This window comes from Impatiens glandulifera, chromosome 3 (genome assembly GCF_907164915.1).
Source record: "Impatiens glandulifera chromosome 3, dImpGla2.1, whole genome shotgun sequence".
Taxonomy (NCBI): Eukaryota; Viridiplantae; Streptophyta; class Magnoliopsida; order Ericales; family Balsaminaceae; genus Impatiens; species Impatiens glandulifera.
In genome coordinates, this window is record NC_061864.1 from 34,347,303 (window position 1) to 34,362,815 (window position 15,513).

General features: G+C 31.1%; 1 protein-coding gene across 1 annotated transcript; it reads right to left on the reverse strand.

The window, feature by feature from the left end:
- Positions 1–12,086: 12,086 nt before the first annotated feature.
- On the reverse strand, positions 12,087–15,147 carry LOC124930177 (agamous-like MADS-box protein AGL104). The gene is made up of 10 exons (XM_047470535.1): positions 14,795–15,147; positions 14,641–14,694; positions 14,538–14,556; positions 14,383–14,444; positions 14,286–14,313; positions 13,874–13,935; positions 13,651–13,750; positions 13,277–13,428; positions 12,330–12,579; positions 12,087–12,236 (listed from the first exon to the last, which is right to left on the reverse strand). Exons 1-10 carry the CDS (start codon positions 14,977–14,979, stop codon positions 12,087–12,089), a joined length of 1,062 nt encoding a protein of 353 aa, XP_047326491.1. The 5' UTR covers positions 14,980–15,147.
- Between the last annotated feature and the right edge of the window lie 366 nt (positions 15,148–15,513).

The following is a 15,513-nucleotide window of genomic DNA, read 5'->3' on the forward strand; positions in this document are numbered from 1 at the left end:
GGGCGCTCGAACTAAGAGGAAGCCAGACCGTGGAGGAGACTCAGGAGGAAGAGGATGAGGCTTTAGTGGAGGCTTAGAAAAACTCCTCTTCGGCGACAAAGGCCTCGAAGGATGAAGCTTCAGAAGAAAAGGGAGGACTTTTCTTTATTTACTTGAACATTTATATTAATGTAAATATTTTATTTACAGTTCTATTTCTTGCACTTAACTAAGTTTTAACATCATAAAAAGGGGGAAATTCTTAGAATAAGCTAAATGAAGAAAAAGAAGGAATTAATTAAAGAAAGAATTAATTAAGATTAAATGTTTTAATTGATTAAAATGAACTTAGATAAAACTAAGTTTAATATTATACGACATAATTTCGATGATGAATAAGTGAATAAAACTAAGTTGTGCAAATGTCTATGCACAAGTAAAGCTCATGATGCGAGTAGACGTCTCAGTGCAAGCAGACGTCTCAAGCTGAAGAAGCGCGAGTAGAGGTCTCAGTGCAAGAAGACATTTCACTTCAACAGACGCAGTGGTCTGAAGAAGCGCGAGCAGACGTCTCACTTCAACAGACACAATAGTCTGAAGAAGTGCGAGCAAACATCTCACTTCAACAGACGCAGTGGTATGAAGAAGCGCGGGCAGACGCCTCACTTCAATAGATGCAGTGGTCTGAAGAAGCGCGAGCAGACGTCTCACTTCAATAGACGTAGTGGTCTGAAGAAGAGAGAGTAGACGCCTTGCTTCTGTAGCGATCTAAAGAAGCACGAGTAGACATCTTGCTTCAGTAGAAGTCCAATGATGCGCGGGCAACAACCTTGCTTCAGCAGTCGTCTGAAGAAGTGCTTTTTTTTATCTGCATAGTTTATCATCATAGTGGACAGTAGAGTTGGTTATAAGAAGAATTCCTAGTAAGCTTATTACAACTACCACCAAGTGCTCAACCATTAGAAAATCGACACGTATATAAGAATATGAGTCAACCGTTGCCTACTTTTCAACATCAAAGTACAACGTTAAATCCATGGACTTATGAACGGCAGAACCCTGTATTTCCGGTATGGCGAATCCCTGAATTTTCTAGATTTGAGGTATGACAAATCTTTCCCGGTCATTTCATAATCCATGATTCAGAGTCGACCATTTCTACACTTCATTATAAAAGATCTTTAGAGTACAACAATGACTCCACTAGTTCTCAAGTCAATACATACAATTAAGAATCTACATAGTCAACAAGCTCTAAATTTATATTCTCTTTCTAACTGTAAAAAGAACACATTGTATAAGCTGAAAGCATATTCAATATTGTAAGTTGAACAGATGTTATATGTTCAACAGGGTGAGTGCTAGGAGTTCAAAACAGGTAGTTGTGAAATCTTGGGTTTCTGACTAGGTTTGTCTAGAAGCTATACAAACCAAAGCCTTCTAGTGGAATCCTTCTAGAAACAGAAGAAAGGGTGACATAGGAGTTTTATCTCTGAATATCCATAAAACTCTTGTGTCATTTACTTACTGCATCTAATTATAATACATAATCTTCCGTTTCAAATATAGCAAGCAAGTTCCGCACTTGAATCCGTTCAAAATCTTGCGACGATTTATGAAGAATAAAAAAAGATTTTAATTTTTAACAGGATTAAAATCACATTGAAATTTAAAAGTAGCTCAACAATATTCAACCCCCTTCTATTGTTGTAGTCGATCCTAACAGTAATAAATCTAAAGAAGTCAGACATAGGAAAAAAACTGTATAAAAGAATGGGAAAATGTAGTTGTGGGAAACTACATAGGAAAAAACAGAGTATCCTTCCAATTACTAAAGAGACACTATTGAAACATTGGGAAGGAAAATTGTTTGAGAAGATTTTCAACAAATATCCATGATCTGTATTTCTTTCAATTCTAATCTGGAGGAAATTCTAGGATATGGGCATACATAAATAGGATTGAATTGTATGAAGTTAGAAAAATGATCTGAAGACTTGAACCTATTGAGTAAACCATAGAAAATTGCACAGATATGGTTCAAGCTCTCTAGAACATACCTACACATATGTACAATTTTGAAGCTCTTAGTCATTTTGCAGTTTTATTTGGTAAATCATAATACATGGACCAATTTATTGAAGGAGGAGAGCACCTATCATTTGCTATAATTAGCATTGATGTTTCTCCTAGAAGCACATTACCGAAAAGTATGGCAATAGTAGACAGAAAAGGAAAACATAATGTCATGGAAATCACTTATGAGTGGAGGCCATATATATGCTAGCTCTTTCTGCAATACATTCCAACATGCAATCCCAAAATGTGATTTAGCTAAGGAAGAAGATTAGAAAATTCATAAAGGCCAGAAAGTAAAGATGCGAGAAAATGACACAGATGTGCCTATAATAAAAAGTCAATATGTGGTTAAAGAACATGAAATAGAAGATAAAGAAAATTATGTACAAGAATAAAACAGTACGAAGAAGGAGATAGAACCTTAACCTAATCATGTTGAAGATATAGTTGATGAATCACAATCAAATCAAGTTGAAGTGGTTGCTAATAAAAATAAAGAGAAATATACTCAGGCTAATCAAGAGGAAGAAGATAATTCCAAGGTTGATACAGAGGAATCCAAAGTTGAAGCTGAAGAAATGAAAACAATGATCTAGAAATTCAAGTTGAGAACAAAAAGGTGAAGAGCCCGGAAATCCTAAAGAATAATTATTTTTATCAAATCAGAACGGGTTCATATAAATAAATATATCAAAATGATAATAAGCATTATTCATCAACCTCTTCAGTTCATCCACTTTAATTGCAAGAGGAAGGGAAGGGGAAAAGGTAAGACAAGGGGAATAGAAAGACAACTTGATGATACAACGGGTATGTATGAAAACAAAAATACTGATTGGGATAATTAGGATTTGATATAGTTTATAATCTTTGTTTTCAATCTCTGATCGTATGTTTGATTGTTACTAATCAGGTTCTTTATGATCGTTTGATTGTCATTCTTTAATATAGCTAGAGTTTGTCTAGCTTCGATTCTCGACCCTCTTAATTTTGAGATTTTAATGAAATGGTTTTAATTGTTTTCCCCAAAAAAGAGTCGTTTATTCCTTATTATGGATATATATCCTCCTATAATATATATTTGTAATGAAAGTGCATTCTTACTAGACATACCCAAAGCTCGAATTGTCACCTACGAAATAAGGAGAGCATAATCCTCTTGACCAAATAACATTTGTAACTAGGCTAGTTGGGTTTTACATACGTTTCTTTCCATTGATATGATCCAAGTAATTTGCTAAATCTTTCACTACACAATCACAGACTTTATAGAAATATCCAACCTACAAAGAATGCAATCATGCCAAACACACAATGATCTCTCCTTTTTTTGAACTACCAAATCTAGTTTTACTAACCAGATCTTACTAACATACACTTTTCAAGAAGAAAAAGACCCACAACATCCAACATACTTGATGTCTTAGCAGTTCTATTAGAGTGACAATCTGTAATTTAAGAAAATGAAAAGAAAAATATCTAAATAGGAGAAATGATCGCATTGAGATTCTAACAATGCACCCTAAGTGGATGTTCACATTGCGCAACTTTATAATAGAAATTTTCTAAGCACAACAAAAACTTAATAATAGAAATTTTCTGAAATTTTAAGGATAATGAATTCATTTGGAAACATCTTTTCTCCTCCGGATGTGGATCTAGATGGGATGACGTTTGAAAACGGAAAATAAACCAAAGAACTAGAATTGATACATTTCGAAGCTCGGTGATTGAATAAACAAATATAAAGTTTCTCAGCACAGATTGTGAGCTATTGAGAACGAATACACACCTAGAGAACAAATGTTTCCTGGAGAACTAATGTTCTAATCGTTGCTTGGTAATTGATTCGAATGCAATAGAGTAAATGATGGATTCGAATCTAGCAGGTTTTGGGAGGGTCGCGACAGGTGAATAAATTATACCATATTAGAGGTTGCGGTAGAAGAATGAATTATAAGAGATTCAGAGAGTGAAGAAGAAGAGAGATTATAGGGATCCTAGAGAGATAAGTGGAAATTAAAATAGTGAGAAACCCTAACCTCTTACTCATCTTAGAAGTGACCTGTGCGAGCTTACCCGCCCGAGCTTATGATCCGTAAAATTGAAAAATGAAAAAATTAAAATTATAAAGGTTATCATAAATATTAAAGGTTGGAAAAACCTTTTTTCTTAAGACTTTTACCGACTCTTAATATGCGTTGGTAATTATGGATTACTGAAGGTATGTTTTTGTTGTAGTGTCATTACATTCATGTAACAAATTATTGTTAGCTATCATTATTATTGTTCTATCTTAGTACTCAAATATGATTTATGTTATTGATTAGAGTATAGTTCGTATTTGTTTAATGCCCCTTATTCTTGAAAATCTATCTCTTATTTAAAGTTTGTTATTTAAATAAGTGCTAATAAATATGAATGAGAGTAGTAAAATATAATAATTAGTTTATCAATCACTCCAACAAAACTCACATTCAACCACCCTTATATGCCAACGCTTATTAAGCGTGGGCAAAAATTAAAAGAAAAAAAAATATTTGCCAACCTTTATACCTATAAAATCACTTTTATTTTATTATATACCAACTTTGTTAAAAATATTAAAATTTAACTATTCTAAATTTAATATTTTTTATGTTTTATTTTTAAACTTTATAAATATTTTATTTTACTATTTTAATTTTTTAAAATCAAATTTGACTTAAAATTTTATTTATAATAAATTTAATTCATAATTTTTAAAAAATTTACTACATTATTAAAATAAAGTTATTAACATTTGTCTTTTATTTAATTCATATTTAAATTTAATTAAATAAAATAAATAAATAAATTAAATATTATATTATATTTAATAATAAAATTTGAACTTATATATATTTTGAAATTAGAAATCAGTTTTTAATTATTTAGAAAAGTACAGTGTCATTCAGCGGATTCTAGAAGAGGGAAATTGGACGAAATGACCCTAAAGATAGGGTCATTTGCCTCTGTGGTCACCCAATATTTAAAATTGATCTGGTGACCACTTTATTTTTTTTTGACGAAATTATCCTTTTCGCGTAACGCGAAGAGAGTTCGCGTTTCGCGAAGTGAAATAGTGTGAATATATATACTCAAATTTTTTCATTTCCCTCATTTCGTTTCTCTATCTTCTCTCTCTTCTATCTCTGTTCTTGTTCGGCGGCGGCGGCAAAAACTTCGGCGACGGCGACTACGGGGACGACGGCTATGACCTGAATCTACAAGATAAGAAAACCTTATCCCTGAATCGATGTTTATAATACAGATTTATGTTCTTATTTCTATATCTTCATTTCAAACCCTAACTCAAATCGATTTATATTAATGTTTCCAGTATCTCCATCTAAAAACCCTAAATGAATTTATGTTCTTATTGTCTATTATCTTCATTTCAAACGATTTATGTTTTTCTTAATGAAACCCTAACCTTAAATCAATTAAATCTGTTCATATTGGTTCATATTTGTTTATATTTGTTAATATTGGTTCATATTGGTTCAAACTGGTTCATATTGGTTCATTTTTTTGTTCATATTATTGTTCTTATGTCGATGATGACATTTGCAGATCATATGGGTTGCGTTTCACGAAGGACTTCTCGTTACGCGAAGGGCTTCTCATTTCGCGAAGGGCTTCTCGTTTCGCGAAGGGCTTCCCTTTATGCATTCATAGAGTATGTGCACACAAGAAACATGAAAGGCCTGTCTAAAATTTGTATAGATCGATGTTATATTTTATATGTGTGTGTTTATTTCTTTTCCTAACTCATAGCCCTACATGTGTTTCCTATAGCTGCATATAAACAAGCTGATGGAACAATGATTGATAATAGAAGAGTGCTTGTCAATGTTGAACGAGGTAGAACAGTTCCAAACTGGAAACCTCGTCGACTTGGTGGGAGTGTAGGAACAACCAGGATTGGAGGTGAAGATGTAAATAAAAAACAATTGGGGAGGTAATTGATTAGGATGCCTTTTACTTTCACAAGCCTCTTTAGGAACTCTATGTGAATTTTTTCCTTATATGTTACATTTTCAATGTATTTGCTTAACAACTTGAGTTAAATTTTGAAGAGGAAAGAATGCAATGATGCTTGTATATCTAATAGAGCTTGCATCCACTACCTATAACAAGTAGACAATATGAGATCTTTTAATCTGCATAATTTTTTATAATTTTCTTCACTTTCATTTCCCCATCACGTGTAGGGAAAATCCCGTGAAAAGGGAAGAGATAGAGAGGGTGATAGGGACAAATCTCGTGAGCGATCTTATGAGAAGCCAAAGGATCGTGATGAACCAGAGGATGAAGTGGAGGGATTGTATGAACATGAATGTCGTCGACGACACCATAGGCACTACGAAGAAGACTATGAAAAATCAGACAATTATAATCATGTGCGTGGTGGTGCGCAATATGAACAACTAGAACAAATTGACGAGGACAAAGAAAAGATTAGGTGAATGATTAGGTGAATGAGAACAATTCTTCATTTCAATAATAGACTACCACCAATATCCTAAGAAAAAATATATCTTGTTATTTGTTCAAATAATAACTAGACTGGTCCTCTATTTTTTGTTTTTTTATAGCTATATATATGATAACTCTCTAATCTAGTTTGAAACTTCTTGGTGAGTATGAATGATAAAAACATTCCATTTGGGTGAGTTTTGTCTTAAATTTCTATCCCAAATTGTAAATAACAAAAATATGTTTATCATTTGATTTTTTAGGTGACAAGATGAAAGTACAATATTACATTAATAATTAGAAAAGTTTCATATATATCTGATTATAAAAATAAAACAGACAAAAGAAATGAAGCTTCCTTTTAATTAGAGAATATGAGGAAATGAAGCTTATTTTAATTTCCATTAGGATTAGGTTTAATAATGCAAATTGGATTAAAGTCCCTTAATATGAAGGGAAGTTTATCCAAGTCCAATCTCAATTTCTCTATGTCTCCCCCCTTTCAAAATGCAATTCTACAAACAAACCATTTAACATATAATTATAGAAAACCTAAATGAAAACAACTCTATTATATTGACTATTGAGAAAACCCTTCATCCTTAACGTCGGCAATTAGCCGGTTTTCGTCTTGCTGTAAGTACTTCTTCTCTAAATCCCGACCCATTACTTTCAATATCTTCGCCCAAGATTGGATTCGTGAAGCCCTTCGCGAAACGAGAAGCCCTTCGCGAAACGAGAAGCCCTTCGCGTAACGAGAAGCCCTTCGCGAAACGGAATCCATATGATCTGCAAATGTCATCATGGACATAAGAACAATAAGATGAACAAAAAAATGAACCAATATGAACCAGTATGAACCAATATGAACCAATATGAACCAATATGAACCAATATGAACAAATATGAACCAATATGAACTAATATTAATAGATTTAATTGATTTAGGGTTAGGGTTTCATTAAGAAGAACATAAATCGTTTGAAATGAAGATAATAGACAATAAGAACATAAATTCATTTAGGGTTTTTAGATGGAGATACTGGAAACATGAACATAAATCGATTTGGGTTAGGGTTAGGGTTTGAAATGAAGATATAGAAATAAGAACATAAATCTGTATTATAAACATCGATTCAGGGATGAGGTTTTCTTATCTTTGTAGATTCAGGTCATAGCCGTCGTCCCCGTAGTCGCCGTCGCCGAAGTTTTCGCCGTCGCCGACGAACTAGAACAGAGAGAGAAACGAAATGAAGAAAATGAAAAAATTTGAGTATTTATATTAAACCTAATTCACTTCGCGTTTCGCGAAATTACTTCGCGTTACGCGAAAAGGGTAATTTCGTCTAAAATAGATCAATTTTATTATTTGGTGACCACGGAGGCAAATGATCCCATCTCTAGGGTCATTTCGTCCAATTTCCCCTAGAAGAAGCTAACTCATTTTCTTTCTAGACCAATTCTTTCTAACCTAAAAAATGTCCGTACGCAGCCAAATTGTCGTGCCGCAGGTTAGTTACATTCTTCTCCTACCATTAGGGTTTTTAGTTATTTTCAGTTGCAATAGTGGATAATGGAAATGGAATCTCCGTCGAAGAATTTGGGACTGTGACCGGTTGTCGATTTTCCTTTGGGCACTCTTTATAACCTCCGGCGTCGTGACTGCATGGACCGGCGAAATCCGCGGCACAGTCGTCTGCGACATTTATATTATTATTATGATTGATTGTTTCTATCTTAATTTCTTAATTTTTTAATTTTAGGGCAGAAAAATTAGGGGGAATCATATATCTTATTTGTCTTCGTGTAAGAATCTTATTTACCTAATCATATTGTATTAGATTATTTGTTGATTAGGATTTAGGAGGCATTACTACTAGAGAGGAGATGTAATTCTCTAAGTCCTGAATGTAATGCATTGGTGGTGGTGCAGGTGCTGAAGTGGATGTTCTTTGCATAAAAAAATCAGGGGAAGTTCTTAATTATCAAGCATTCACAAACGCGAGAGGTATATATACAGTTGCAGAGACGATGCCAAAAAGCGAGCGATGGGATGCATTCTTTCTTGGCCAGACCCATTAGCAGCTTCAATCAAGTCTGTTCCAAGATTCCCTCCGGCAGCAGCCGATGGGATATCAAGTTCACCTATAGCTGCCCTTCCGATTATTCGCACACTGTTATTTTGATGTTAAGTTCACCTATGGCTAAAGGTTTATTATTGAATAATCTTGCAATATATGAAGGATGTCAGGTTTTTATTATTCATTTGAAGTGTTAGGGAAGTCTATGACATCTAGTAACAAATTATGTAATCAAGATAGCCAAAGGTATGTTGGTTTTGATTTCATAGTGAATATGACTTTGTTTCAATTGGAAATATAAAAGGGAACTCTATAGAAAGAAGACTATAGATTTCCACACTATTCATTTCTTGCAACCTAGGGATCTATTGTCATTTTATAGGACCAGAAATGAAATATAAAATGAATCTAAGTTGTTTAGTATAAAGGACAAACTTGACCGGATATTGGTATGCTAACAATTACATTGTGTTGTTATCCTTTACTCTTACATCTTTTGTAAAAATTTTCTTATTATGATCCATATAGATTGCATTGACAAGATGGTGAAGTCCATGGGCATGTTGGAGGAGATTTCTCTCTCACTCAAGCACATAGTGAATCTATTTGATGAAAATAGTCAAAGACCACCTATTACGTTTACTTCAGTTGACAATGTAAATGAAGAATAGTTGACAATGTAAATGAAGATTTTCATGATACTTACAACAACACTAATGATAATATTGAGTTGGATGATACTGAAATTGAAGATTTTGCAACATGGGGTTTCGAGAATGAAGATCCGAATGGGGAAGACCCTAAGGTGATTATGAGGTTGTTTTTCAAACCTTCTTAACTTATGTTATTTGGGTTAAATGATTAAAATATTATAAAAATAAAGTATTTGGTTGATTATTTGAATGAATTGATTCATGGTGGGAAATATTTGGATTATTTCCAAATAACTTTTCATTAAACAAGGCCCATGTACTTATCCTTTTGTCCTAGCATTGAAAAAGAGTAAATGATGATTCTTTACAGCACTTCTGGTTGAATCTCTTGCAGGAGAATGAACCATCTATTTTCCAACCCCTAATGTGGAAGATAGAATAGAGAATGTCGACGAATATTTATTTATGAGTTTGGTGCTTATTTTAAAACACAATGTTTGGGCGGGTCTTGATTATTGGAAGTATAAGAAGGTAAAAGGTAGGCCTTAGAAGCTTGTGGAAGGAATATTACAATTATTGTTCTCAATTTCTTTCCTATTTTAAATAATTCATATGTTTATTATTAATTTTATTCTTCTGGGCTTGTAGGTTTAACTTAAGCATTCAATGAAGATGTTCATAGCTATGCAGAGGACACTAACACACTTATTCCTCAGTCTCGTCAGGTTGGTTAAAAAGTATCTGATTATTTCATTGTTTTAAATAATACAAATCATAGGATTTGTAAAATGCTATTCCAGAGATTGTCATATAGTTGCTTACCAATAAAAGGTCGGAAATAAATAAAATTGTAGATTTGGAGCTTCTTTTGTTGTTATGAGACTATCCATTTATATAGTATTTCTTTTGAACATGAACATAAAAAGAGAGTTAATTATATTACATGTATAATAGAATTCTATAGCTTTGGTTGTTCATAGAATCACTCACTTTCTGTTAGGAAACATATTTTGATTTTTTTGATACAAACATGTTATGTGGACATAGAAACCAGGTTTTATTTTTTTCAATTTTGTCTATATTTAATTCACATCAATATACCTATTTTATTTCTTATCTTAATAATAATATTCATTTACATAATTGCAGTGGAGGTCCAAGAAAAAGATGAAGAAGATAAAAATCATCCATTTTCAACTATTTCATCTTTGTTGTTCAAAACTACTTTGATTGTTTGATTTTTTTTTTTTTACTTTTATGAGACAATTTTGTTAAGAGAATTTATGTTAATTTTGTTATAATTAAAAATGTCAATAATTAGTATGAATTAATTTTTTTAATAATTATTTAATTTATAAATAAAAATATTCAGATAAAATTGTCAAAAAAAAATCAATATTATAATAAAAGAATTGTTAAAAATTAAAAGACTTTTAGCAACGCTTAAATGAAGTTTACCGACGCTTAATTTAGCGTCTTTATAACTTGCGCCCACCCTACTTATGGCGACGCAAGAATAAGTGTCGGTGAAATTTATGGCGACGCTTTTAAGGGTTGGCAGAAGTCTTTTTAAGCGTCGCTGAAAGTTATTTTTGTTACAGTGAGTTTTATTTTAGTTTTTTTTAAGGATAATATATTAGTTCCCTTTATTTTTTGAAAATTTCATTTTATACAGTGGGTGGGATTTGATAAAAGGTGCCACAGGCAAGACATTGACGGTTAAAAAGACTAGAAAACAATAGGAAAAAAAATATGGCTTGAATAATTTATTTTGTTATTAAGAATTTTACTAATTTGTACATAGATTTAATTGTTTTGTTTATTTTGAATTGAATTTTGATTAATAAATAGTTTATTGACTTTTTTTAAAGTTGATTTAAAGAATATTATATTTTAATATATGAAATTTATAATTTTAAATATTAGATTTCTATAAAAATAATATTAAAAACAAAATAAAATAATGATATACTTTATGTGTCGGTATAGACTTTTGCCGACTCCATCTATACCGACGCTAATCTATTATGTGCCAATAAACAGTAATTGTAGCATCCACACAGTAAAATCCCAATTTATGTGCCAATAAAAGTTATTTTTGTTGTAGCATGAATTTCGATTTTGTAAATTGTAATTTATTTGATTTCTTTTTAGAAATATATTTTTATATAATTTCTAAACAAGATATTTAGCCTAAAATATTTATTAAGTTCATATATTTTTATTTATTTATATGTTTGATTGTTGTATGGATTGTTTTTTCAATGAGTAGGAACTACCCGACTGACAAATAAGTGTATTGATCTAATCTAATATAATTGTTCATAATTGGAATATATATAATTTAATAGCTAAACTAATTGAAAGTGTAGCTAAATACTAAAATCAGTAGCTAAAATTGTATAACCTGCCACTAATAGGGCAAGACGGAATATTATCAGTCGATATTTAAGCGACCTGAAATTTTTTTAGTGATGCTATATTATCTGTAAATGCCTTTTCTTTGCGTAAGTAGAAATACATTTTAATTTGTTTTAGTGTAATAAAATGATTATTTTTCATAAATATTTAACATATATTAATAAACCATATATTATGAATATCATTATACTTGACAAATACTATCAATTTTAGAAGGTAAAATCCACAAATATATAAAATAATATAGATAACCGAAAAATCTCAATCCCCAAATTACACATTGCCGACCTAAGAAATAACAAACTCGGATATATATATATTCTTCCAACGAAGTTCAAAATTTTTCCGAATTATCAACTCAATCAATTGTGTACTATTTTTCCGATTGTATGTTGTCAAAATTGTTGTCTTCTTCGTTTGGAGTCATGACTCCCGGACATGGTAAAATATTATTCATTGATGTCTGTTGATCACTTCTTGCCATACCCATTATAACTTCTGCATTTCTCATCTGATCAGCACCCTACAATATTAATAATTATATATATTAAAAGAAGATCTTCAAGAAAGAAATTAAAATAATATTTATTTCATATGAATTAGGTTAAAAATGTACCTGATGATGTGATAAAGAAGGTGGTAACATTAGGGAGCTGAAAAAGTCTTCTTGACATGGTGAATTGCTAGGACCAACTTCGTCCTCCCATGGTAAAAGGTGACAATGACTATTTACATTTATATTTACATTGTTGTTATTATTGTTACCATTGTCACCAGAACTTCCATTTCTGCTATCTGTATCCTTTGAATTTATATCCACTACATTAATGGATAATGGATGTTGAACACCAGAATGTCCATCTTGTCTGCATCAAGAAGGAAAATATGTAACCAATTTTTATTTTATTTTGAAGAACAAATTATGAATCACAAATTACTAAGGTCGAAATTGTTCGAAAATGGAGATGGGTTAAAGAGAAAATTTCGATAAATTTCTTGGCAACACTTTTTATTTTGTCACATATCTCATATGGGTATTAATTTATATGAGATAATGTGATGAAATTTATCGAAATAAGATATATATTTATAATTTTGTTGACGTTTTATCGTCTAAATTCAGTTCGATTTTCAGAATATTTTTCTAAATGAGGTTATATAGGGGCTGATTAAAAATAATTGTGATCTTATATTACAAATTTTAATAATTTGGGGGATAGTCAAATATAAGAAACATGTTTCTAATTAAACATGCTATGTGCTATGTGTATAGAGGTCGAATCCTAAGAATGAGGATGCCCAATGAAAAAAAACAAATCCACAAAATTAAAATAATTTATAAAGTAAAATAAGTAATAATTTGGTGAAAATGCGGATAGGAATAGAACTATTATAATTTATAATGTATATTTAATTAAATAGATAATTAAGTAAATATGAAGTATTCATATTTTAACTTTTAAGGCCCTTAGAAGGGGTGGCCCTATGTAACAATATAAGCTGCATCAACCTCCACCATGACTTTTGTTGATAAGTCAAAAGTTCATATATGATTGTTCTAACCTTAAAGAAGAATAGGAGCAACCAAAAATAGAATTATGATTGTCCCCATTTTCACCTATCTCCGGCAACCAATCTGTTAAATCATTATGGAATGAACTTGTAGATGGCAAGACTTCCGGTGTCTCGTAATAAATTTGTCCGAACGAGCTTATCTGTGCCGAAAAAAATCTTTTGAGGATAACAATATTGGACTCCACAATATAACTTAAAAAAAACTCAATGATGTTTTCTTACTTGAAAATTTTGTTCATAAGTACTTAGGTTATTACCCGTCAGACATTTCTATACAAAGAAAAATGATATGAGTAAACACATACTTGTAGGTATATAAAATGCCCTAAAAATATATTTAAGACATGAAAATATTTTGATACCTTTCTTTGGATTATCCGATCTAAAGATGCAAGGAGGTTCTTTTCACAAGCATCAATATCCTCAGTTGATGTAAACCCTAGGACATCGGGTTCAAATATACTTTTTTATGTAATCACCAAAGAAAAAACATGGATTAAATATTCAATAATTTTGATACAAGAAAGGTGAATAACTAACTAACTAATAACAGTTTGTGATGATCCATAATAGAGAGAGTCTCACCTTAATTGATCCTCAGCCATATGGAGTTGATGTTGCAAGTTATTTATCTCTTGTTGCATATCCTTGAAATGAATTTATTAGGAAAACAATTAAACTTCTTATTTCATATATTTTTTTAAACATTTGCTTGTATTAATTTGTATTAAAATGTAATTTCACGTACAAATTCAAAATTTTACTTCATTTTTTAATAAATAAAAATTACCACAAAAATGAAAAGATATTAATTAAGATTCACTAAAGATCCAACATAATGAAGACCCTCACGACTATTATGTGGAAGAATGAAATGATTATATATATACCCTTTCAAAGAATCACCAAAGATTAACTTAATTGTGATTCTACTAATTTAAAGAGACACAAAATTAAGAAAACAAAAATAGGTTACCTATATGAAACTCAATCTTACCTCTATATTGTATTCAACTTCTTCTGGGCTGTATCAAAACATTGCAAAATCAAATAAATATATTGAATGTAGAGAGATAGAGATAGAGAATGGAAACCTGGAATGTTCAAATGAAGTTTCTGTTTCATTCTTGAGTTTGTTTAGGAGGCTAAACAGATACTACAGAAATACATAGAGAAAGATCATATTATGTATTAATTTTGTAATGTTATTATAATAAATTTAGTATATTTATTGAGTTATAGATGATACCTCTTGATTTGGTATAGTGCTGCATTACAAAGAAAAACAAAACTACTATCAATGATTTTTAATAATAATAATAAATGAATCAAGAAAAGAAATGGAAACATACCCTCCTCTGTCATGATCTGCGAGATTTATGTAACGTCCAAATACGTCTTCAATCCTAAATATAATTATTGGAAGGTTTGATCATAAAACTTTAATAAGAATTATATCCTATATATAATTAAAGAGTCTTTCTTATCTTGTCCAATCCACAGTACCTTCTTTTGCCCGAAAAATGGTTAAGTCGTCCAGAGGGAGAGAACATGATGAGTGCAACATCAATGTCACAAAGGATGGAGAGCTCGTAGGCCTTTTTGATAAGTCCATTACGACGTTTAGAAAATGTTACTTGTCGATTTGTGTTGTTCTCTATTCTCTTTATGGGAAGCTTAACCCTGCCCATTAAATAAAGATCTTTTTTTGTCTATAAGCTATATCAAGAACATTAAAAGAATAGAAACCTATGAGAACATAGTTTGTATATTGAGAGATAAAGAATGAGAGAAAGATGGGGAGAGATGCCAACAAAATATCGAAATCCAAAACAAATGGAATAACTGATGGTAATGCTTTCCCTTAGGAGAGGGGATTGTAGTTTTGTGGTTTTAGGAATGATAAGAGCGAGTTTGTCGGTAACAAATACTTTTACAGTAATTTTGTTTAAAATATAAAATTTATATATATTTATATAAAGGTGCTGCTTAATATAAAAATTCTAAAGTAACATCTACACTAGGGATGGCAATGGGATGGTTCGGGGAATGTATTTACTATCCCCGTCCCATTTTTATTTCGGGGATTTTTTTAATACCACCTCCGTCCCGTTCAGTTTTGTTCGGTTCAGAAAATCCCCGTGGGACACCGTTAATAAAATATTTTTAAAAAATTTAAAAATTTAAAAAATAATATTATATAAACGATTTTTTTTAATGAAATA

What these genes read in the sequence shown, in the direction of transcription:
- LOC124930177 (XM_047470535.1), bottom strand. Translation starts at nt 14,979, where the DNA reads ATGGGCAGGGTTAAGCTTCCCATAAAGAGAATAGAGAACAACACAAAT. An exon ending in AAGTTGAATACAATATAGAG is followed by an intron (nt 13,936 to 14,285) that starts GTAAGATTGAGT and finishes ATTCATTTCAAG; the next exon opens with GATATGCAACAAGAGATAAA. An exon ending in ATCGGATAATCCAAAGAAAG is followed by an intron (nt 13,429 to 13,650) that starts GTATCAAAATAT and finishes TTTTCGGCACAG; the next exon opens with ATAAGCTCGTTCGGACAAAT.